Source organism: Ambystoma mexicanum, chromosome 13 (assembly GCF_040938575.1).
Source record: "Ambystoma mexicanum isolate Mex_15411 chromosome 13, UKY_AmexF1_1, whole genome shotgun sequence".
Lineage (NCBI taxonomy): Eukaryota > Metazoa > Chordata > Amphibia > Caudata > Ambystomatidae > Ambystoma > Ambystoma mexicanum.
Window position 1 is genome coordinate 631,290,363 of NC_090938.1, and position 24,240 is coordinate 631,314,602.

The window sequence follows — 24,240 nt, forward strand, 5'->3', positions numbered from 1 at the left end:
GCTAGAGAGCAGCGTCTAACCTTGCAGCTGTAAACTGGTCCTGTTTTCTCCAAACTGGCTAAAACATGTACAATTTGCAACTGCGCGGTTATTAGGATTGTGGAAATCATCAGCAATGCAAATAGTTTTTAACTTGTCAGCATAGTGGTGTCACATCGAGGAGGGAGGTTTGAGGATTGTAAAGTAGTTGTGGGTTGTATTATGTTAATTTGTCCAAAGGGTATAAGTACTATGTGCCTCATCACGAGTTGGGCAGTAGCCCTTAAATCCGGCGGTAACGGAATTCGTGCCACCAATATCGTTCTGCCGGATCATGACTGCAAGCGAGCCGGCACTATGACAGTCGGGGGCTACTACAGCCAGCTGTAATAGCGTCGGCTGTAATAGCTCTGACAACCAAACGCGCTATTACAGACCTATCACAAGTACAGCCTCGGCGCTCCTAGTGCAGAAAACTGGAGCTAATACCACTGAAAATACCCCCAGCCAAATGCTGGAGGTAAAATAACACATATGAGAGTAACAAAGCCACAGGTGGAAACAATGCACACAAGAGGCCTACAAAAGACCCACCCATGCCCCACACACCATGTTCCCATTAGGAGCAGGGAGGAGACAGCATTAAAGCCACAGGTGAAAACAATGCACACAAGAGGCCTACAAAAGACCCACCCATGCCCCACACACACTTCCCAACACCACCAAATCCATTTTTTTTATTTGTATGTCTTAGTTTAAAAAGAAAAATCTTTTACATTTACATGATTTACATAATAAGGATCTTTAAAAAAGGGAAAAGAAAGAAGAAAGATAACTCAGATTAAAATTAAATCCTGTGAAAGTACTGCCATTCAATAAATAGTTCCTTCAGTCCATTAGAGATATCACTAGTATCATCAAACAGTCTGATTGTTATCACAGCCTTCATTCAAGTTAGTCATTAATAGATTTTTCGCGTATGTCTTTCCAATATTGGACAACTCTAAAAATAAGACTCTTATGATTGCCTAGAAGCAAGGTTGCCCATCGTTCGTCTCGATCTTGCATATAGTTTTCTAATGGGAGCATTGGCGCACATTTTATTCTTTCCATATCCAAAGCCTTGCATTCCATAAAAATATGGTGAACTGTTTCCAATTGCCTGTCTTCCTTACAAAATCGATACGTATTCAATTCCATCGAGATTTGTCTTGTTTTTGTTAATACTTCCCTCGTTGCTTATAAATGCAGCCGTAGCCGGAAAAAGACATCTCGCGTCTTTTGACAGGGAAAAAGTTCTAAATATTTTGGTATTTGATTCAGGGCCCTGCAATTAAGTGGACACTTAAGCAAAAGTTGGTATTGATCTTTTTTGTCAATTGTTTGTATCCAATCATTTAGCAGAATTTTCTTTTTAGTTTCACATGGTCTGCATGTCAATAGCTCTTCGGCGATACCCAAGTTTATCATTCAATGTTTGAACGCTTCCTTCCAAGTCCATTTTAACTAACCATGATATTGTTGTGACCCTGTCCACTGCCACAGCTAGCGATGCCAATGCCATTTTTAGCAATTATGTTTTTGATGTAACACTGCCTACTGGCACAGCTAGCAATGCCAATGCCATTTTTATCAACCATGTTTCAGATGTGACCCTGCCTACTACCACAGCTAGTAATGCCAATGCCATTTTTAGCAACCATGTTTTTGATTTAACCCTGCCTTCTGCCACAGCTAGCAATGCCAATGGCATTATTAGCAATAGTGTTTCTGATGTGACCCTGCCCATCACCAGAGGTAGGGAGGCCACCACGTCTGCCGACAATACACTGTGTCATCCCACCACATTACCATCTGCACCACCCTTCGCCAAGCCACAACCACCCAAGACCAAGACACACAACACTCTCCCAGCACATAATACGCCCCTGAGCTGTGGCCTCATCAATGCCTGGTCCATTAATGCCCACGCCTTGGACATTCACGACCTCGTCACCACACAAAACCTGGATCTCCTCATGAAAACTGAAACGTGGTTACATGAAGCTTCGGCCCTGTCCTTTCCCTTGCTCTGCCAACAGGGTAGACCATTGTAAGACAGGACAGACCCACCAAGGGAGGGGGAGGCGCCATCAGAGCGCGGGACACCCTACCCATCAGAAAATCCAACAAAACCAGTGACAACAGCAGTGATTACCTCCTCGTCAAACTTAGCATCTCCCACAACGGCACTATCGCCATTCACCTCGTTTACCGCCCCCCTGAACCCTTAGGATATTTCCAATCTGCCCTTACCCACCTCCTCTCAGACAACTTGAAACAATCTACACAAGCCATTTTCCTAGGGGATCTAAACCTAGGCCTTAACGATGCCAAAGACCCTGCAGCAAAGTCCCTCAAAACTGCTCTTCAGTCACTAGGGTACTCTAACACCATCTCCGAACCCACTCATTCTTTAGGTGGCACCTTGGATTGGGTAGCCCAACATAACTGCCCCCTCTCTATTAATGCTAATTCACAGGCCCTGTGGTCAGACCACAATGTTATTCAGTTCGACATCACCTCCACTCGGAAAACACACCACGCCTACTCTTCCACCAGCGATTACCAGAAGCTCACGTCAGCTCACGGCAGAGAGATTACTTCCACACCTTCAAGTCCCGGCCTTTAGGCCCCCCTTCTCCAGTGACCCTGAGACCCTCGCAACATCATACAACACTGGCATTAAACTAGCAGTGCACACCATTGCGCCCCTCAAAGCGCGGAAAGCCAAACCCCCCATGCACACCAACGCTTGGTTCACTGATGATCTCTTAGAACTTTGCTCCAGAAAACATGCCGCATTGTTCCACTGGCAAACTAAGCAGTCAGAGGCAGGCAAGCAGAACTTCCAACTCCACTTGAAAATATACAAAAAAGCTATCATCCAAGCTAAATCCACCACCTTCAAAGCAAGGATCTCGAGGGTCACATCAAACACCAAAGAAATATTCTCCATCTTCAGAGACCTTGAGACCCCCTCCACCCCCGCTCATACCATCACCAAAGACAAAACCTGGTGTGACGAAATCCAAACAGCTATGCTCAGCAAACTCAACACCCTACAAGCTAAAATCAAAACTACTCAACTAACCATGACTAACTCCCCCCTCTTTGAACCATGCGTGTCCCACACAATTGTCCCTAAAGATGATGTATGTATACCAATCAGGCAATCACATTGCATGTACCCTTTGCACACATAGATGACCACAGTGCAGAGTGTATGGATGCGTATTCCTTGCACACCCAGTGAAGCAACCTAGGCCTCGTGTACACATTTGATCCCATGCAGGTGATTCAGGATACCCGCAGCTCACATTGCTGATGACCCCTGTGCAGTATCCACAAACACCGGCAGAGCTGACATATAACAATGCCCACAGTCATACCCGCATATGTGTGGAAAGGACATTTGGTTTGTTGAAGGCACGTGTTCGGTGCCTAGACCATAGGAGAGGGGCACAGATGTATGCACCAGATAAAGTGGGAAAGATTGCACTTACCTGTGCCATGCTACACATCTTCTGCTGTAGGCATTTGCCACTACCCCTGAGGCTGACGCGCAACACCCAGGGGATGGGAATGCCGATGACCATGTGCCCGTTGCCTGGGCTAATGCACACAGGGATGGGGTGAGAGAGGGGAGGTTGCCATTGTCCATTTAACAAGGACGTTGTCGCTTTCCATGTCCTCTGCCTTCAGGTGAGCACCGCAGTGAACAATGCCTGGGTGATCCCTGTAGGCAGCCCACGGGGAGGGTTGTTGAGGTGGATGACAGAGATGCAGCCAAATACAACTGCTGACAGAGGAGGTTATTTGCCTCACACATCTGTGGTTCTGCATGCGCAGATTGCGCCTCCCACTGTGAGTGCCGCAGTACATCCTCCACAACTTTACGTGTGTGGAATTGTCACTCGCCATGGTTTTTTGTAGCCCCCCTTACTGCATTGCGAATGGCCATGATGTGGCAGTTGTGTTTGATGGCCATGCCCTCTATCCTCATCTGGCGTGCCTCAATCATTTTCAGGCGTGCCATGTCTGCAGTACCCGGACCTCTTCCTGTGTTACGTGTGGGGCTGCTGTGCCTGGCAGGTCTACGCAGGGTGGCGGGGGTGCTGTTGCTTGTCGTGGTGGCCTGTCTGGTGGGGCTGCCGTGAATGGAGGGGCTGCCAACAGGTGACTCATATGAGGGTGTGTCATCACCCGCCAACTGTGTGTGTGCGTGACGGCGGCATGCACAGACATGTAGACTGTGGCTTGGACTCTGAACATGCTCTGGGGTCCCTTCAGGTGTGTCCATTTTCTGCTCTGGACTGTGGATTGGTGTCAACACAGGTACAGCATGCTGCTCTTCACAGGATGAGTCGCTGTCTGCTGGGGTGGTTGCACTTGTGGTAACGTCTACATCCTGTGAGCCCCTGGTGGCTTGGGGTCAGTGAGGTGGTGAGCCCCTGGTGGCTTGGGGGCGTTGAGGTGGTGAGCCCCTGGTGCGGTGCGGCGGGGTGGGGTCGGGTGTGTCCTCCACCTTGGCGTATCCTGCCAGGCCCTTAGCGGGTGGTGGTGCTGGTGAAGGCATGTCTGGGCAAAAGTCGGGATGGGCCTGCTTCCTCACCATCCACGTTGCCCTCCGATGATGCCTGCATGCCTGCAGGGCACATTGCATACATAGTGTATGGCATGAGGACAGGGCATCTCAGATTATTTTCATGCATTTCATGGTTTACAGGGTTTACAGGGTGTGAGGGGTGACAGGACAGGTTCAATCATGCTTGGCCCTGACCTGTTGAGTATTCACGATGTTGGTATTACTGGGGAATACTACATGGTTTGGGGACACGGTTCGGACTTGTTGGGATAGCATTTTCATGAATATATGTGCCATGGTGCTTGCATGTGTTCATTGGCTGTCCTACTCACTACTCTGGATGCCTGGGGTTGCAAGGATGCACTGGTACAAGGGTGCAGTCGTGGGTGGCTGTGGTCGGTCACATGCACTGCACCCACTCACAGAACCCGGCTGCCGGACATTCACACCGGAGATTGAGTGGTAGCCTAGTTACAATGCTATTTGTAGGGGAGGAGTGACTCACCTACAACTTCCCTGGTGCCGGTGCCCTGCCTTCACACCTCCCACTCCCTCAATGGATGTCATGTCAATGAGGGTGGTGCACTGCTCCCCCCATGGTGTCAGCTTTGGTGGTGGTTGTGGCCCTCCGCCAGTCGCCATGGGCTCACTCCTGTGCTGGGCCAGGAAGTCCCAGTAACAGACCTGTAGGTCATTGAATCGCTTGCTGCAGTCCTTTCCATCCCTGGGGACACGTCCCGCCGCAGTGACTTTCTGGCTCAAGGACATCCAGATCTGGGTGCTCCGCTGCAAGTCTGTCTTTTTTTTGCTGGGCATAGAGCTCATCCTGGTGGGAAAGGACCTCCTCCACCAGTATTGACAGTTCTTAGTCAGAAAACTTGGCCAGACTTGCCTCTCACACGCTCCTGAGATATTTGTTGGGGTTTTTTTGGTGTGGATGGCTTCCAGGGGCTGCGATTTTGAGTGGATTGTGATTTCCAAAATGTCTGCCACTTTGTTTCCCGTTCTGGCCGTGATGCATTTCCCGCGGCGCTAATAGCGTGGGACGCCGATGGTAACACAGTAAATGCAGAGTTTTCGGGTTCTCAGCCACTATTACCGTCAGGCGCAATTTGCGTTAATGCCCGGTCCGTATGTGTGTGCCCTCCAACTCGTGGATGGGGCGTTGTTTCTGCCACAACTCAAGGCGGTAACGCAAACGCCACTCGGCGGTATATGCGCCCGGATACCGCCAAACTTGTGATGAGGCCCATGTCTTGTCATAGAGGGAGCTGAGAAGTTTTCAATCAGCCCACAGCAGGGCCGCTTCCAAACTGATCTCCCAGCTGTTTGGGAGTAATAAATCAGTTCTTGTTTCCTGCAAAATGGCCAATCTGATTGTGGAACAGTTTTTTTATGTATTTTGGAGCATGTCTGAGAATGGGAGCTTTTTTACATATGGACCACGGAAGGGGTGGATGGCCGGGCGGAATCAGATAAGGCGCAAAAGAAATTGACTTGCAGTCAGCAGCTTTCTGAGAGGTAGGGCCTCTTCGAACTTGAGGTGGAATGCATGCTTTCAGAGGAGCTAGACTCACAAATTATGGTGAGTGTGCATTTTGCAGGAAACAAGAGTCGGTTTCATTTTATGCATGTAAATATAGTTATGCCCGGGAAAACTGGTGTTTTTTTGGGGGGGTCGGGGATGGGAGGAGTTTTAATGGAGAAATGGATTGATGATTATGGGGTATCTGGGGACAAGGACCCCGGAAGATTGCAAAGTAAACCTTAATGTGAGGCGATTAATGTTGATGGAATAGATTACCCCACCCGGCTAGTGGGAAGATGGCCATAAGGTATTTATTTGTATAAAGCGATGATCAAAACCATGCTGTTCGTATGAACCCCTGATTACCGGGTGCTCACTACTCGCAATCAATGACTGTATCCATAAATGACTCATGTAACTAAAACAAAGTAATCTACTGTCGCATCTTAACTGCTACACTGATTGTAACCTGTAGCAATGTATGTACCATGTAACCAAGACACATGCTTGTAACAGCACCCGATGCCTCCGGACTGCTAGTGCGCTTTATACATTTAAAAAATAAATAAATAAATATAGCCAGTTGCTGGCCAGCTTTGAGTTGTCAGGAATTTTCCCACACATAAATGGGAAAGCCAGCTGGAGTGTTATTGGCATTGATTGTTATGGCGACATGTTTGTTGTGAGGTGTGCTGTTGTGTTGAGTAGAGGTTATCTTTTCTATGATTCGTCTGTTACTGGTGAGGCTTTAGTTGTCTGGGTTTGTCAGACAGGATTTGCCTTTTTAGAAGAGGAGTAGAAAATGACATCTTAAGCACTGTTGGTGTCTGTCCTCTTGTCAGCGAAGCATTACAGCTTTGTCCGCTATAGATTGGGCTATTTTGTACACTGGTTCTCAATCAAGACAGCTGAGCAAGTGAAACATTGCTTTGCTTTCGCCTCTATGTTCATTGGCAGTTTCTCTACCTTGTCCTGGGATCCTGTAGCTAAAATAGTGCATTCCTTGGCAACACTTTCTATGCTGCGATTGGTTAAGACTTGGATCTTTTTTGGCTATTGGTTTTAGCATGAATCTTCTTCATTTTTCCTTGGAAGGCTGCAACTAACTGCTTTAATAGTTTGTATCTGGATTAATTTAGTTCTTACTTTAAGGTTTGTATTGTGCTTCACTTTTAGCATGATGGGGTCTTCTTACTTTCAATAGCGAATTGTTAGCCTTTGTTATGAATGTTTCAGAAGGGTTTTTCTGCTGAGAGATGAAACGTGCAACATTTGCGGTTAAGGGCCCAATTCACAAAGAAGTTAGCACGAGGAACTCTGAGTCAGTCCTGCAGAACAGCTATTTGATTCACAAATAAGTAACTGGTAGTAATTCTGTGTTACTCTCGATGTACTCTTTTCTTTCCAGGCATAAATCAGGAGTACGTTAGAGGTACTCCTGGCAACATCATTGTAAATCGAGGAGTCTCTCTCAAGGAGTGAGTAAAGAGGAAGTCAGAGTTAGTGCATGTAACCTATGGGTGAGCCAGTCCCAAGATTCTATTTGTAGCTCTTAGTTCTGCCATTCAATGGGCATGTCCTTTTGGGGTGGAGCCAAGCATATGGTCTTTCCTCTTCTGTAATGATATGGCAGGCTGAAAACGATGGTCTGGAATGTTGGTCAGAGCAATGCCAGTGTTTTGCAATTAATTCAAAACATTTCAGCCGTCACTTATTAGTTTTTTTTATCAAAGTCAGCCTGTGTGGGACAGGAATGCCTTAACATAGGTCAGAGATGTCAATTCAGCACAATGCCAGAAGTAGCAGAAGTGACATCGCACACCCATTGACATCACAGGAAGTGATGTCTCATGACCGTTGACCCTGGTGACATCCCATGAACTGACATTCAACCCTGATGTCATAATCTGAAGTGACTGATGGATGTAAAAACATAAGATTACATTTCATAAAAAATTACCAAATTCTGTAATGTCATGGCCCACTAATAAACCTGATAATAGTAGAACTATATTTTCTTTTTAAAAGGACTGGAGGGAACAGTAGAGGGTGATGGGTAGATATCCTGATACATGGTTTTAACTCCACAAATGATTAAACAGCATTATGTGTTGCAATTGGATAGCTCAGTGAGTTAAAAGCTCACCTCAGACAAGTGCTAGCCTGCACTTTTCCATGTTCCTATTTCAGGAGTGATGAACCAGTCCTTCATCCTTCTAAGGTTAATACGCTAAGTGCTATAGCATTTCGTACTAATTACACCTATTTTTACAGCGCTTAAAAGCAGGAGGCATCAAGAGTTAGTCATGACGTGCTATACATACAAATATGATATAATACTAACTATTTTAATTGGATATGGGAAATCTAGGCCACAAAAACTTCAAGACGGTGAGTATTTTTGCACACAATTATAGGACTTACAAAAATATAAAAAAACAAATTGACTCTCAATACGTAGCTCTTCATCTGGAGCATCCACTCTGCCTGACTTATAAAGACAAATACTACTCTTCAGTCTTGCCTCTGCGAATATATGGCACATTAAAGAAATCTAAACTTCACAGTGGGATTTCCAAAAATAAAGTGGGTGAATTTTGTAATTGGTGGGGCATAAACATTTTGCCACAAATCAAAAACTTGCAAGAGTGAGAGACAGTTTGCTATCAGTTGTGTAGGGTCATTCGTGAAAATAATCCAATTGACACAAGTCACCAACAGTGCACAGGAGCATTTCCCAGTGCATTTTTATGATGCCTTTCCCCACAAAATATGTCAGTATAAAAACATTTTCACACTATCTGTGCCCATACATTGCCATGCTGCCTGCACCTATATATGCCAGTATTCCCATATCAGAACATGCTCATGTTGTGCATAATGCCAGTAATGATACCATAAAACAACATTTCTGGACTAGCTCTGCCAATCTATGCTAGTACCAGCATGTAAGAACATACTTCTGTTGGTCGTGCCATACAAAAATGCCACACCACAATAAGAAAACATGTTTCAACTGTCTGTTCTAATGCACACCAGTCCAGACAGATAATACCACTTGTCATGTTCGCTTCATCATAGTTGATCAGTAAAAAATGCCATGCCATAGCTTGGCTATGGTATTATAGCTTGGCTGGCTGCACAAAAATTCCAGCCTAGCCATGTAATACTACTTGTCATGCCTACTGTATCATAGATGTCCAGTAATAAATGTCATGTCACAATGAGAAATGGTATGACTGATTGCATCAAAATACATACTAGCTACGTAATAACACGTGTCATGCTTGCTTTATCATGCTTTTAAAGCAAGCATGAAAAGTACTATGACATCTCTAGACTGGCATTTTGGTGTTATGTTATGTTATGTTAAGATTTCTTATAAAGGGCACGGTCACCTGAAATCGTCATGGCGCTGGAGAGGTAGAGGACAAAAACCCTGAAAAAGAAGCTATCAACCATAAGTCACTAAATTAAAAGAGATATGTATTAAGAGCCATCCTAAAGGCCAGATGGTTAGCTTTTTTTCAATGTCACAGGCAGCTTGTTCCATAGCTGCGCTGCCGCAATGGAGAAGTCACGCCCTCCAATCCGGGAACGGTGAAAAGGTGGCACACACAGTAGGCCAGCCGACTCGAATCTCAAGGGAGTGCTTCGAAAGATAGTGTGAGAATTTAACACGGAGATACTCCGCACTCTGATCGTGGAGAGCACGGGGCACAATGCAGAGTGCCTTAAACTCGATACGTTGGGCAACCGGCAGCCAATGCAAACGGTGCAGTACCAGAGAAATATGGGCACCATAAGATGACCATGGCGTAGTACGTCTAGCAATTTCTTACTGTGCCATGACATTTTTACTGCCCATCTATTAGACTATAATAGAGGGCCAATAAAAAGCTTCACGCCACAGTAAGAAATAGCTAGAAGGATTGCATCAAAATACCAGTCTAACCACTTAATAACACTCATCATGCTTGCTTTATCATGCTTTTAAAGCAAGCATCATAAGTGTTGTTGTGTGGGTAGAATGCATTTTCATGCAATCAGTCTAGCCATGTCTTAATATGGCATGATATATTTTACTGTGCATCTATGATACAGTATCATGTATTCTCAGTAATCTCTCCTCCCCGTCCTCCCCTCTTCCATATCCCCCACCATGCCCAAATCGGGCTCCCTGGCTCACACAAACCTAACACAAGCTCACCCACATTCTTTCACTCATTCAAACACACATTCAAACAGCATCCACAGAGCATTTATTTGCTCATTCACACACACACACATTCAAATAGCATTCACACAGCATTTACTCACTTATTCAAACACATATTCAAACATTCACACAACACATACTCATTCAAGCAGCTATTCAAACATTCAAACAGCATTTACACAGCACATACTCCCTCATGCACACATGCATACATACAACATACACATACACAAACAAAATTACATTTTAATTTCAATTACCTCCGATCAGTATCAGCCCAATTGCTGCTTTTGAGGTCCTCTCATCTCCCACGCACAAGAACATAGTGCTTCCTGGTTTCTGCACTGTGCCAGGAGCACAGCCTCTGCTCTCCTTCAACAGGGGTCGCAGTGGCAGGGAAGTCACCAGGGGTCGCTAGCATGACCCTTGGCGACCCCCAATTGATGCCTGTGACATAGGTCGTGAACTTTCTGTGCACAGAGACCCAATATAGAATTTACAGATGATGCTCAATGAGGCCGAGCATGTCTAGGGATGCTTGTGGTCTTGTTCAGAAGGGATGTGACCTAGCAGTTTGGACAGGAGTATGCCGTTTGGAGTGGGACTGTGCCAGCTGCGCATATGGTCTTTTACCTTCTGTAATGGCTTGGCAGGCTACAAGGCGGTGGTTTGGAGGAGTGTCCAGAACAATAACCATGGCTTTTGATTAATTTCAAACCTTCCAGCCATCACTCTTTAGTTTGTGAAAGGAACCATTTAATGCTTTATTCTGGGAGTGGGTTCATATTTTGTGACATTGTAGGTACCAGGATGGCCTTTGTTCCCTCCATCTTTAGACTACAGTTCATTGGAAGGGTATGTGGGTTTTTTACTGGGAACTTGCGCATTTAGCAGAATATTTCTATTCTACTCAAGAAATGCATGGGTCAAATAAGTATCGATATGTTAAACCTCCGATGCTGCTGGTTACGGCTGATGACATTAGAGGAAAGTGAAACTCACTGGGAGCTCAAAAATATTTTTCATTTAGCTTAATCAATTTTACCAGCTTGATTAGGCTAAATAAAAAAATGTAATGTAAGCGTAAGAATACTTCTTCCTCTCGACCAACGAGTCTGCGAAACGCCTTATAGAAGTGGAGACAAGGAAACAGTGACGCGGCCTCGTATCTCTTGTAAGATGAGGCAGATGAGTGGGAGGTTCCTCAATCCGATTGGTCCCAGGACTTGAGCCACTGAAACCTTCACTTCTCCCATAGATGTCCAGGTGGACTGTGCATGAACTGTTCAATGAGCAGAGAAAAATAAATTGCCTTTGGCGAGCTTCAGAACCACTTGACATTGTTTCTAGTGTCAGCCACAGCAATCGCAGGTGCCTGCGACCTGTGGCTCTCCACATGTTTTGGACTGCAATTCCCATGGTTCGTTACCCTTGACAATGCTGGCTAGGTCTGGTGGGAGTTGTAGTACAAAAGATCTTGTGAGTCAAAGGTTGCAGACCTCTGAGCTATCAATAACCATGGCGTACGAACACATTGAAGTCAATCCATAAAAGGAGCGGTGGCACCCAACAGAAATTGCAACCACTTAAGATGTTTGACTTAGAATTTGGCACTGCAAAGATGCATATTAACATAGCATAACATAACATTAATATATATCATTAATAAATGCTCCAATTATATTACAGCAGTTAGGAGTGCTGATTTAAATATATTCCTCATATATCCCTGAATGTTTGTTAAGCAGCTTACTCTAGACCCAGTAGGTTGAATCCGCAAAGGCTCCTCACAGCCAATAAATGTTACCAAAACACTCATAAAATATCAAATTTCTGCACCTCAAAAGAATTTGCCCAAAATGCAGGAAAACAGGGTTTAAAGGAACAGTAAACCCAATGCTTCTCTTTGTGCGCAGCACCCACAATTCGAGGCAGTCCAAATCTATGGAAAACTGCAAAAATATACAGAAATATTTTTCATACTTTTGTAGAGTTCAAAATTCCATAATGAGGGGAAATCTGCTGGAATTGTCCAAACATTGCAAAATCTGCAGGTGGATTGTGAGATCTGCAGAGAATGTTGAGTGTGTGGTCAGAAGAAAGCTGCATCTTCTTTTGAAAAATCTTCCCTGAGAATTTGGATAGCCTCTATCCATAATTCAGGATGCCTCTGTCGCTACAGGATGTCTGGACAGACACGAGGTAGGTGCCCACGATATGCATCTTCCGCACACTGGAAAGCAAAGTTACTATACACGAGCCTCTCTACCGTACAGTCCAGGTTTGCAGAGCCTAGTGTGAGGGGTCCGAAATGTGAGGCGGACAACCTTTTGAAGGTTTTTCATAAGATGCCATTTTATTAAATGAAAAGGGTTTGATAAACACCTCACTATCCCTATCCTAAAGAGGATATCACTGCCTATAAAAATAAACTAAAAGAAACACTCTGACAAAAGGAATCTGTCCCTCACACTTATATGTACAACAAACATATGAAGGAAATATATGCCAATTTTTTTTAAAAACACGGTTATATCCAAAGTAAACTTTACAACTGTTTCTCCTTGTAACCCGGGTAATGTTCCCTTCCCAGATTTAAAGCAGAAATTTCTGTTAAAAGTTCAAAATACAAAGGTTTGTTTTACAACAAAGTTCTGGTGATAATATTCTTCTTACTCCAAAAGGTCTTTCACTTGGGCTTTCCAACAGTTCTAAAGAAATAACTCCTTGTCTCTCCACTTGCAGCAAAGAGTTCACCACAACTACTTCTTAGGAAACGAAAAACACTTCCACAGTTCATCTAGAGCAACAGCAATGGTTTGGCGGGATGATTTCACAGTGATCCACAAGATACGGTAGTAGTCTGGCCAATTCTTCTTCATAATCTTTAACCACAACACAGTACTTCAATTATGTATTCCTGGTCCACTCACCTGCCAGAACTACTACTACAAAGTCCCTTGCCCTGGTATACTCGCCTGCAAGGACTAGAAATCTTCTAATACTACTACAAATACTTCTATGATAAAGTTCACTTCAAACAACTTAGCCACCAAGTTTTTTTGATTTGCAACAACATCAGTATCAGCAACTTCAAAATGGGCTACATCTTCTGGGAAAACATTAAACACATTGATGCTGCTTGTTCCACCCTTGTAATTGCCACATGCAATGCAGTGTATGCTCATCTCCTCGTGAATGCTTTCCATCAGGAGGGCTTGTCTTCTGCCACTCTTCTTTTCCGACTCATACATCAACCAAACGCTGATAATGGCTTTTATCACGCTTGCTCTTCTTTGGCTTAATGTTTCTTTGGTTCTTTATGAACTATTGCCTCTTCCACTCTCTGGCAATAGGGGTTGTGATTGGTGTGCTTCTCAATTGCCCTCTCTTGGCTTTGGCAATGGTTGTGTTTATTACTTTCTTTTTTTTAATATTGCCTTCTTTTGGCTTAGGCAATTACTTCAATATTTATAATTATAAGTGTGGCCTTTTTGTTTGTTCCCAAGGTTCTTATTCTGACACTTTAATTGTCTTCTATCAGTTTCATATGCAAACTGATTTCTAATACGCCCCTTTAGCTTCTTTACATCATTTCGGTCAGTGCTCCAGATAAGATTTGGAAGTGGAAGTATATTACTCTCTATTTTTTAATTTTGGGAGTAAAATGATTTTTAAGGAGTAAAAATATAAGTCCAGTTCCCAATGTGAGTATTTTCTAAGCACAGAAAGATATGTTTTAACTGAAAAACAGAAATGTTTTTGTAATAATGATTTCTTTGCTCTTAGATATTCATGAAACTTAAAAGGGACATGTTTACTTCTTCCGATCAGGCAGTTATAATAGTATATTCTTCATGTGATACGATGTGCACTACTGGCCCAAAGATATCCATGGAGCTGTGTGAATGAAAACAGGGGCACAAGGTTCTATGTGTCCGTTTCCCAGTGTTTGTTGGGAGTATTTTTATTCCCTCTTTTTTTTTTTGAGTATTCGCATATTTTTAGGGAGTAAAAGTGGCCGATCCATCCCATATCTGTAGGGCATATTTCGGTATTCAATATTTGTAATCTTGGCCAGTGGCGATTACTCAGCTTTCCAGGGTCACATAATGCTAGTGAACTCACCGGGGGCTGCATACAAGTCAGCTCGCTCTGCTTCTCGCTACACTGTAAGCTTCTTCCTATTGCTTCCCGCAGCCTGTGCCAGTCAGGAGAGAAGCATTCCTCACTCCACAAGTGCTCAAGTGCACTCCTGCCACTGGAGCACAAGATATTTTGGGGAAAGCTTTTTGAATTCACTCTTTCTGCTCTGCAACCTCTGCATTCACTGCCCCCAGGGGAAAAGCTTGCTGAAAAAAGTTTCCTGCCATTCACCAGGTTAGAGAGCCACACTAAGCCGGCATCCGCTTCACAGTTTGCGGCAGCTCTGGTGTCTCTGCTTCCCATCAACTTCTGTTGCCACTGCAACGTGGAGTCACAACCATTACTCCACCTTCTGCTTCTCTTGATGGCCTGCAACTCAGAGGGACCTTTATACTTACCAGTCCCTCTCAGGTGTGGGTCATTAGAATCACTGCCTCCAAATCCCTCTTCCTCGTCCCAGTACTTTGGCCATTGTGGGACTTAAAGTCACCAAGCTTCAAATGACCTTATCTTTTATGCACATTGGTTTTAAATGTGATTCCTTCACTGCCATCATTGATTATGTTTAAGGAGGAAATGTAAAAGGAGCCAATGATTGCTATGGAATCAGAGAAGAGTCAGAACTTAAGATGGTAATTTTCTGATGTCCACATTTAACGTTCTCTTGTTGACTACAGGAGTTCCTACCTTTAAAGATGTGGGAGACCTTATTAGGGGGATCTTTACACCTGATGAATGATTGCTTAGGACAGTTTTCACAACCCCCAGGATGAATACCTTTGGAATTGAAAACCTCACTCTGACAACAAGTCTTCCTGAGCTGTTTCTGATGAGGGCTGAACTTGGGAGCGGCAGCAGTGAAAAGGGACAAACCCATTTGTCTAGTTGGCAAGTCTGATTTCCTAATTCGTCAAAGGGTACATCCTGGAATTTGGGCTATTTTTAATCGAGGCATTTACTACAGTGACTCATGTGATTTTTAAATCCAGAAGCGACTGGTCACTGAGGGCAGGGGTTGGGGGGCGGCCAACCATTTTTAAAAGCCCACAGGAAAGAGACAATGGGCCTCATTATGACCCTGGTGGTAGCCGTGCCGGTAAAAATTGCGCCTGGCAATGGGGCAATGGGGAATCACCGGGGAAGTGCCTGAAGCCAGGCGTCGGAAAAGGGTACTCCCCATCCTCATTTGAGCCCCATAGGACTCAATGGGAAAGGGGAGGATGGTAGCACCGGCACCATTCATAATGTTGCCGATGCTACCGTCAAAGTCTGTGAGCGGGTGTCCGCACGCAGAACTCAGAGTGTGCCGGTCCGGTAACAAAGATGGCGGGTAGCTTCCCGGCACCGTTGTTACCGGACCGGCATACTCATAATGAGGCCCAATGTCCATGAGTGGCTTGTGGTGTAACACAACCTGCCTGACTCACGGACATCGACATTTTGCACTTCAGGTGCAAAATGGGAAGCTTACCCCATCACACATGCGCAGTACGGTTTGTTAATGCCTTGTAAACTATGAGCCCCACAATCCAAGAACAAATGAAGGCCTTGGGGTGCTCCAATTCAAGGGCAGCCAGGGAACAGAGGGTGCTTGACCACAAATCCTATCCTTTTATAAATGCTAGGAGATCTGGTCAGAGTGCTGACCACACGCCAAAATGGCTTCCTAGCAGATATATGGAGGGGTGAAGGGAAGAACCCTGTGCTGGGACGCTCCCCTTTGGGGGAGAGCTCATCCTCCAAGCTTACCCTGGAGAGAGGTTGCCTTGCAAAGTGTGAGCGGACTGACCCTGGGTGTGCAGCCTGGCATGGTGGAACCAGTGTGAGGAGACTGTTGGTTCATGCTGGTAAGTGGGTGGGTTTGCATATGTATGGCTCATGCATGTATGTATGCTTGTATGCATGTGAATGCGTAAGCATGAGTGGGGGCACAGAGTGTAGAGAAAGTGGGGAACCGCTGGCTGGTGCAATGGCAGATATATTGGTGCTGAATTGCATCAACAACCAACAGCGTGTGTTTTATTGTGGTAGTGTTGGCATATATTGTTGAGCAAGATTTCATGATTTTGTTTGAGTACATATAGCCTGCAAATGTGATGTACAATGCCAATACAGCCATATATTGTTGATAAAGCACTCATGATTTCCTTTGGGCACATCCGGTACAAACATGTTTTTTATGGTAACAAAGCTGCACTACATCTTTGAGACAGGGCACATGATTTTCGTTTAGCACATGCATCATGAATATGTCATGTTTAAAGGCAGTGCTGCCCTATATGTTGAGAAGGGACCGTATGATTTTATCTGAGCACAGAAGCCAGCAGTAAAGGGGAGCAGCGCTGGCTTATAGTCTTAAGAAACATAATTTCTATCCGGCACATGTAGCTTAAAAATGTGTTTTACGGTAGTAATGATGTCATATATTGTTGAGACAAGGCTCAGAATATTCTTTTGGCACAGTGAGCATTAAAATGTCTTGTACAATCGGTTCATGTGCTCCCCTGCAGAACCGACTGGAGATTCTATGGACTGTTACCCGGGTGTCAGAAGTTTGAAAACACATTGTGTATTGGCACATTATAAAACCCCAATCAATAAAACAAATGTAAAAAATGCACCATTTCAACCGATTTTCTAACAAAATGTCTCATCCTTATGGGAGAAGCCCCATGAATTTTATTTTTATTTAATTGTTTACATTTATAAAGCGCACAAAGCAGCCCCAGAGATATTGGGCCGACTGGCAGACTTAAACCTTGTAGCACGAGCCGCTAGTTAAAGAGCGTGGTCGTGAGGGCTTTCCGGAAGGCAGTGTGGGATGTTTGATTCCTGAGGGTGATTTGGAGGGCGTTCCATTGTTTAGGGGCAATGAAAGGGAAGGTGGCACAGATAGCGTTGGCCCTTTTAACGGTGGGGATGTTCAGCAGGTTGGCGTAGTTTCATCTTTTCGGTCTGGAGGAGTTCATTCTGACAATTGATTCTGAGAGATAAGCGGGGGCTGTGAGAGCGAGACATGTGCGTTATGGCTAGCGTATTGAATATAATACGCTCTTTGACGGGGAGCCAGTGGACATCGCGTCTGGCCTGGGAGATGTGCTCTCTTTTGGGTATGTTTAGAGCAGCCCTAAGCGCATTAATATGAATAATGTGGAGTGTATGTAGGTTTTTGGAGGATTTACCAGCAAAGAGAAACTTACAATAGTCAAGTTTAGCGCCAATGGTCGCTCTAGCTATTGAGAGTCAATTTTGTTTGGACAGGAATGGCTTGACTGAATTGATTAGTTTAGTTGTGAAGGATGCCGAGGAGGCAATGGTACTGACCTGGCATGTCATGGAGAGTGTGGAGTCGAGGTAAACCCCCAGAGTCTTTACTGATGAGGAGACATTGATTATTGAGTTGTCTATCATAAATGTGCTATATTTATTGTGAAGTTTGTTGAGGGTTTCCCTGGGGCCAACTATGAGGACTTCTGTTTTATCCCCATTGAGGCAGAGCCCGTTGACTGCCATCCATGTTTGGATGGTGTAGTAAACTAGGTGCAGTGTCTTAGAGTCTTGATCATATGAGCCGGAGAGAGCAATGAGGACCTGAGTGTCATCAGCATAGTTTGTGTAGAATATGCTGCGTGCGTCAAGTTTGTCGAAAAGTGGTTTGGTGAAAATATTGTACAGAGTGGGTGATGTGCATGAACCGTGAGGGACACCGCAGTGGAAAGTTGTGGGTGTAGCACAGGTTTGGTCTGAGAAGACTTTCATGGCTCTCACATCAAGGAATGAGGTAGTCCACTTAGTGGCTTGAGGGGTGAAGTGTGCTGACTTGGTGAGATGTTTGCAGAGGATCTTGTGATCCACGAGATCAAATGCGGGAGAGGGATCAAGAAGAAGTAGAAGGGTGGGTTTGGCACATCCATTATATCAGCAAGTAGGTTTTTAGGTGCAATAGGGCAGATTCGGTTCCATGACCCGGGTGAAACCCTAATTGTCTCTTCCCTAGAATGCAGTTCGATTCAAGGAAGTGCTGGATTTGGGTATAGGCAACTTTAGCAAGGATTTCTAACAGAAATGGTACTATGGTAATGGGACGGTAGTTGTTGGGGAGGAGGGATCTAGGGTGTTTTTTTTAGGAGCGAGCAAACCCAGGCTTCTTTAAGGCAAGGTGGGACAGTGCCAGAGGCAAAGGAAGCATTAATGAATGCTGTCAGAAAAGGAGCCACGGTCACTGCGCATTTTTTGACGATTTTGGCTGGACAAATGTCCTCTTTGCAGTTAGATGGTTTCAGGTGCTTTAGCAGGGCTACCGCTTCAGATTCAGAGACATCCCTGAATGAGGATAGGTTAATGTCCCGGTGGAGTGTGTTTTTCGTGGGAAAGATAGGAGTGTCAGATATGGCAGGGGCTTTGTGGTGGGCTTGAATCTTTGTCTGGAGGAGGTCAATTATATTAAGCATGGCTGACTGGATACTTGAACACCAGGCTTCATTTTGAACAATGTCCTGGGAACTCGTGGCAGGCATCGTTAGTTCTCTGAAAATGGCGAACATTTCTTTAGATTTGGATGTGGCTTTCAAAATTCAGGTGTTATAGGAGTTGGCTTTGGCTGAGATAAAAGGGTTTTTTGTATTGCCTTGAAAGTATTTTTAATTCATCCTTGAAGGAGTCCAGTGGATGGTTTTGCCATTTGGTAAGTGCTTTTCGTTTGAGGGTGCGTAATTCTTGGAGCTCAGAGGTGAACCAGGAATTTGCATGCTTTAACACTTTGGCTATTTTTTGTTCCAGTGGCGCTATTGTGTAGATTGCTATTTTCAGAGAGCTGTTGTATAATTCTGCGAAGACCACTGGGTCTCTAGAGAAGGGAGGCCTGAAACAAGGACCTTCTAGAAAAGGCTGTAGGTTGACTTTGGTCAGTTTTTTCGGGCACTCCTGGCTAAAGTTGGTGGTCCGGGAGTGTTGGGTATGCTAGGCAAAGGGGTGGGGCTGGTGAAGTGAATGATGTTGTGGTCAGTCCGGGAGCCACGGGTGTTGGAGATAATGGCTGTAAAGCAGCTAAGGTCAGAAACCTAATTCACGATGAACCCTTTGGAGTGTGTGGTGTCAGTGACACGTTGCGCGAATCCCATATCTTGAAGTTCTTTAGTGAGGGCTTTGGCTTGCTTGTCCTTAGGTTCATTGAGTCCCAGGTTGCAGTCCCTCAGTAGGATCGTTTTTGTGGTGGTTTTAAGTTCTCGGCTAGGAGATGGAGAAGGCTTTCCTGAAAGTCTGTAGATGGGCCCGGGGGTCGGTCAACGGTGTGCATGGTGATCGTGCAGTTAGGGGAGAGGGAGAGTGTGATAGCTAAGGAATCTGCATTCCCTGCCAGTTTAGAGTTTACTTGTCTGACTCCTTGACAATGATGGCTATCCCTCCCCCTTTCGTATTCTATCCTGCCGGTGGATGATATGCCCTGGTGGCAGCCAGGGGTGTTGCTAGGTCTGAAAAAGTCCCAGGGCTACGCTAATGTTGGAACTGTTGGGACTGGCGGCTAGCTAGCCTTTTGGATGTAGCTCCTGAGATTCTATCTGGGGCTACAACCAAAAGACCAGGGCCTATAGCCCCCTTAGCCCCCCCCCCAGCAACGCCTCTGGTGGCAGCGCTAGGTTGACAGTGGAACCTGCGGCTTCATGCAGCCAAGCTTTGGTAATGGCTAGTAGGTCTAGGTCAAGGTTGGTGAGGAGGTCATGAATTTCGGTGCCGTGTGCAGGAAGCAAGCAGGCATTTATGAGGGCACATTGTTGTGTGCAGGGGTAGCGGCTGGGTTGAGCAGTGGTGGCCCCTGGTGGGTTGGCTTTGCTTGTGTGGTGGATGGCGCGAGATGGGTGACCCTTGACTCTAGCGAGTCTCTTCTCCAGTAACACAGTAGGTCCAGCAGGGGATGTTTGTTTGGTGGACGCAGGGTGCAAGAGGAAGGCGGTAGGACCAGGTTTAGTAAGAGAGATCGAGCGATGTGGTGCAGCGAGACATGAGGGCCGCACGCCCATGAATGTCAGAAAGTATGACTGAAAGCACACCACAGAGCTTTCGGACCTAGAATGAAGATTTATTTGAATTTAACTAATTGTGAGACACAGAGTACCTATGGGTGTCTGGGCAAACATAAGGGAGGCTGACCTACAGAGTACTCAGGTGGAGTATGAATGAACAAAAAGTAAACCCATTGAAGGTTGAAGGTCAGGGTGGTGGTGCAGAGGGGCACCATACAGACAAGGTGTTCTTTGCAGTAGGTGGGGTCGGGAAGGAAAACATGCAGATTTTGTAAATTCTATTCACGTATAAAAAAAAAACACAGCAGACAGTGCAGTGCAGGAGCGAGGGGATAGAAGTATCTGGAGGAGGGCACTCGAGGAGATGGGGTGGCCCTTCCAGGGCCAGCTTGCAGCCAGCCACTATGGGGGTAACTTTCATGCCTGATGGTAGAGAGTTGGAGTGGTGTGGGGCAGGTAGTGGAATCGTGAGCCGGTGCAAGCGGGGTGAGAGACAGAAAGATTGAGAATTGCTGCAGATCACGGAATGCAAAGTGGACCGCATTGAGTGATGGAGGCAGAGCGCGAGGAGATGCCATCCCACATATATATGTATAGACCAAAAGGAGAGGTTTGGAAATGGAGCAGTTACGCACAGAGAGCCACCCTGGCAGGTTTCGTTGGCTGGAGGTGGGAGACTAGGGGAAAGCTAAAGAGGGTGCTGACAGTGAAATTGATGACCTTGACCAAAGTGGTGAATGAGTAGGGAGGAAGGTTACACGCCGCCGGCTGGGACAGTAGTCCACGCGGCTAAGGACAAGGCTGGATATAACAGTCTTAGTGGAAAGGCAGACCACATGGGAGCGGTTTCTGCTGGCAGTCAGCAGGTGGCGCCTGACAGGCATGGCAGTGGAGCTGATGAAACGTTCACGTTTAAGATCGCGGTGCCACAGGTTAGAGTGAGTAGGGTGCCCTAGATACAGGAGAGAGCAGGAGAAACTAGGAGGTAAATGACTTCAGCATGAGAGAGTGAAGTGCCAGCCATTGACGGTCGGCTCTCAGACACTGATCTTGGGGGAGCAAGGGAGAAATGATCAAAACATCTGGGCTTTGTCGGTGAGAAGACGGCACACGACCCTGAAGGATGATACAGGGTTTCACAAGGAAAAGGCATCGAGAGTAAAGAGGAGGGGACCAAGGGCAGGCCCTTGAGGGACCCGGACAGGAAGGGGGTTGTTAGCTGATGTAACTCAGTTCCTTGATGTGGAAAAAGAATGGCCGGCAGGACAGGGCGTGCTTTTAAAGGCTAACTGATTGAGGTTTGACAGGAGTGGCGAGCGTTCATGTCGAACGTCAGGGAGGACAGGAAGGATTCGAATGCAGGACAGTTTGGCGGGGTGATCTGTGGTGACAAAATTAGAGACATGGATGTGGGCTGTTTCCATGGCGTGAAGACTTTGCTGTTTTAATTGTCGCTGTTCCTGGTCTATATTTCCCTTGTATAGGTGCTCTATTGACTGTCTTGTTGATCTTCAGCGCTTTTATGGGCAGTTGGGCAAGTACAAAAAAGGAAAGTATATAAACGAGTAAATCAATAAATAATAAAGCTGGTCCAGCCTTAAACGCTATACTCATTCAGTTTGGCCAATTCGGGCAAAACATTAACACCAGCTGCCACTATTGAAACCTGTAGAATGTTCTCCATTGCAAGTCACACCATTCCTTCGTAAATCCCTCTACATATTGTGAATGCAGAGAAAATAAATGAATCATTTTAATGTGTACCTTTCCTAATGACTAACAAGCATACGTGTTAATTATTCTGGCCTAGTTAAAGGCGGTCTAGCACTTTTTAGGTTGGACAAGTAGGTGGTGTAAACATTTTTTGGTTATTTGCCCACCCATTGACTGCACATGGCCATGCTAAACCTTATGGCCATTCGCACTGACCCAGTTCCTGCGGCTTACCACCCAAAACACATCCTCATGGGAACTCTTTGAGCTCATTTTAATCAAGACTTGCCATCAAAGTTTGGACTTGATGTGCCTGCCAGTGTTTTTTCAAAGCAGTCCCCCGAGAGTTAATAATTGAAGGTGTAATAAAAATGTCTTAACCAGGTCAGCCTTTAGCCACTTGATTTATAAGTACTAATCGTGTCCTACACTGAAGTACTTTTGCAAACAATCATTGGGAAAGCCAACAGTTTTGGCTTGTGTGTAAGTATTAGGCAATTCCCAGGCACTCCTGTTAAATGCCCAGACACTTGCACCGTGTTGCACCCGCTATCATCAATGGGCATTTAATAACACTGCAGCACTGCCTTGCAAGTGCCTTTCCCATTCCTACACAAAAGCCCAAAGTGATGGCATCGCCAATGCTTGTTTAAATTTACTTTAGCAGTCAGTCGTGAATGTTTTCAAGCGAGTATGGGTGCCTGCCCTCATTGGTGTTTTAAATTTGAGCACTTATACACCCGTCCTTCTTCACACCCAAGAACACGAGGAGAGGGAAAGGTCCAAACTTAACAATACTCATAAAGAGTGAGCATGTCAGATTAGCCCATTCACTAAGTAGATGTGAATTTTTCAGCCCAGGATCACACAGTTTAGGTCGAGATGTTGGGGTAAGAACACTAGCCTCCTGATTCACAGCTGACGACTCAGGTTTTGCATGCAGACGTATGCTACTCTGGAAATTAAACTTTTTTGCAATTCTCATTCCTCACAATGGGATCTGATTTTAGGTTTTTGGAGTCACAACGGTGCCCCTTGATGCCCCCTTCTGGTGGCTCCATGCGCCCACTGTATAGAATTGCCTCAGGGTAGCACCCGCCCGTGAAGACTTAAGTGCTAGACAACATCTGCCCTCTCAGTGTGCTCTTGGCTTGAGGGTGCAGAATTTGAACACGGCGGGCATACTTAAATTGTGTGTTTTTGAGTCAAGCCGTTTTCATCCCCTTCCATTTACAGTGATGTGCGAAGATATTCAATTTAGGATAAGAAAATGTGGGTTTTAATGATGTTGTGTCCTGAAATGTTAGAACAATCTCCCATCCTGCTCAAAAGAGAACACAACCTCAAGAGTTCTCCCCCTAGAGAATGTTTTTAATAATAGGTTAAAATGGTGCATTATGCAGTACACTGTCTGTGGAAAATTGGTTAAAAAGGCAGACAGTTTGCAATCAATTTTTAGGGTAATTCATGAACCAAATCCAATTGACGTAACTCACCAACAGTGCACAGGAGCCTTTTCCCAGTGCATTTTTATGATGCCTTTCCCCACAATATATGCCAGTATAAAAACATTTTCACACTGTCTGTGCCCATACATTCACATGCTAACTGCAGCGATACATGACCATATTCCCATATAAGAACATGCTCTGCCATTATTTACCAGCACGTAAGAACAAACTCCTGTTGGCCTTGCCATTAAAAATGCCATACCACAATAAGAAAACTTGTTTCAACTGGCTGCTCCAATGCACACCAGTTCATACACATAATAACACTTATCATGTTCGCTTCATCGTAGATTATCAGTAAAAAATGCCATGCCATAGTAAGATAATATAGCTATGCTTGCTGCACCAAAATGCCAGTCTACTCATGTCATAACGCTTATCATGCCTGCTGTATCATAGATGCCCAATATAAAAATGTCATGCCACAATAAGAAATGGCATGACTGATTGCATCAAAATGCCAGTATAGCCAGTGTAAAGAAGGCATGGTATCAAAC

The 24,240-nt window shown here is 45.2% G+C and overlaps 1 protein-coding gene across 1 annotated transcript in view; it reads left to right on the forward strand.

Moving 5' to 3' along the window:
• Positions 1-24,240, forward strand: part of LOC138520479 (collagen alpha-1(XV) chain-like) — a 160,235-nt gene that overhangs the window by 82,914 nt on the left and 53,081 nt on the right. The window contains exon 3 of the mRNA XM_069632849.1: positions 1,476-1,754. Within this exon, the coding sequence (XP_069488950.1) occupies positions 1,476-1,754 (279 nt within the window). The remainder of the gene's footprint in view (positions 1-1,475; positions 1,755-24,240) is intronic.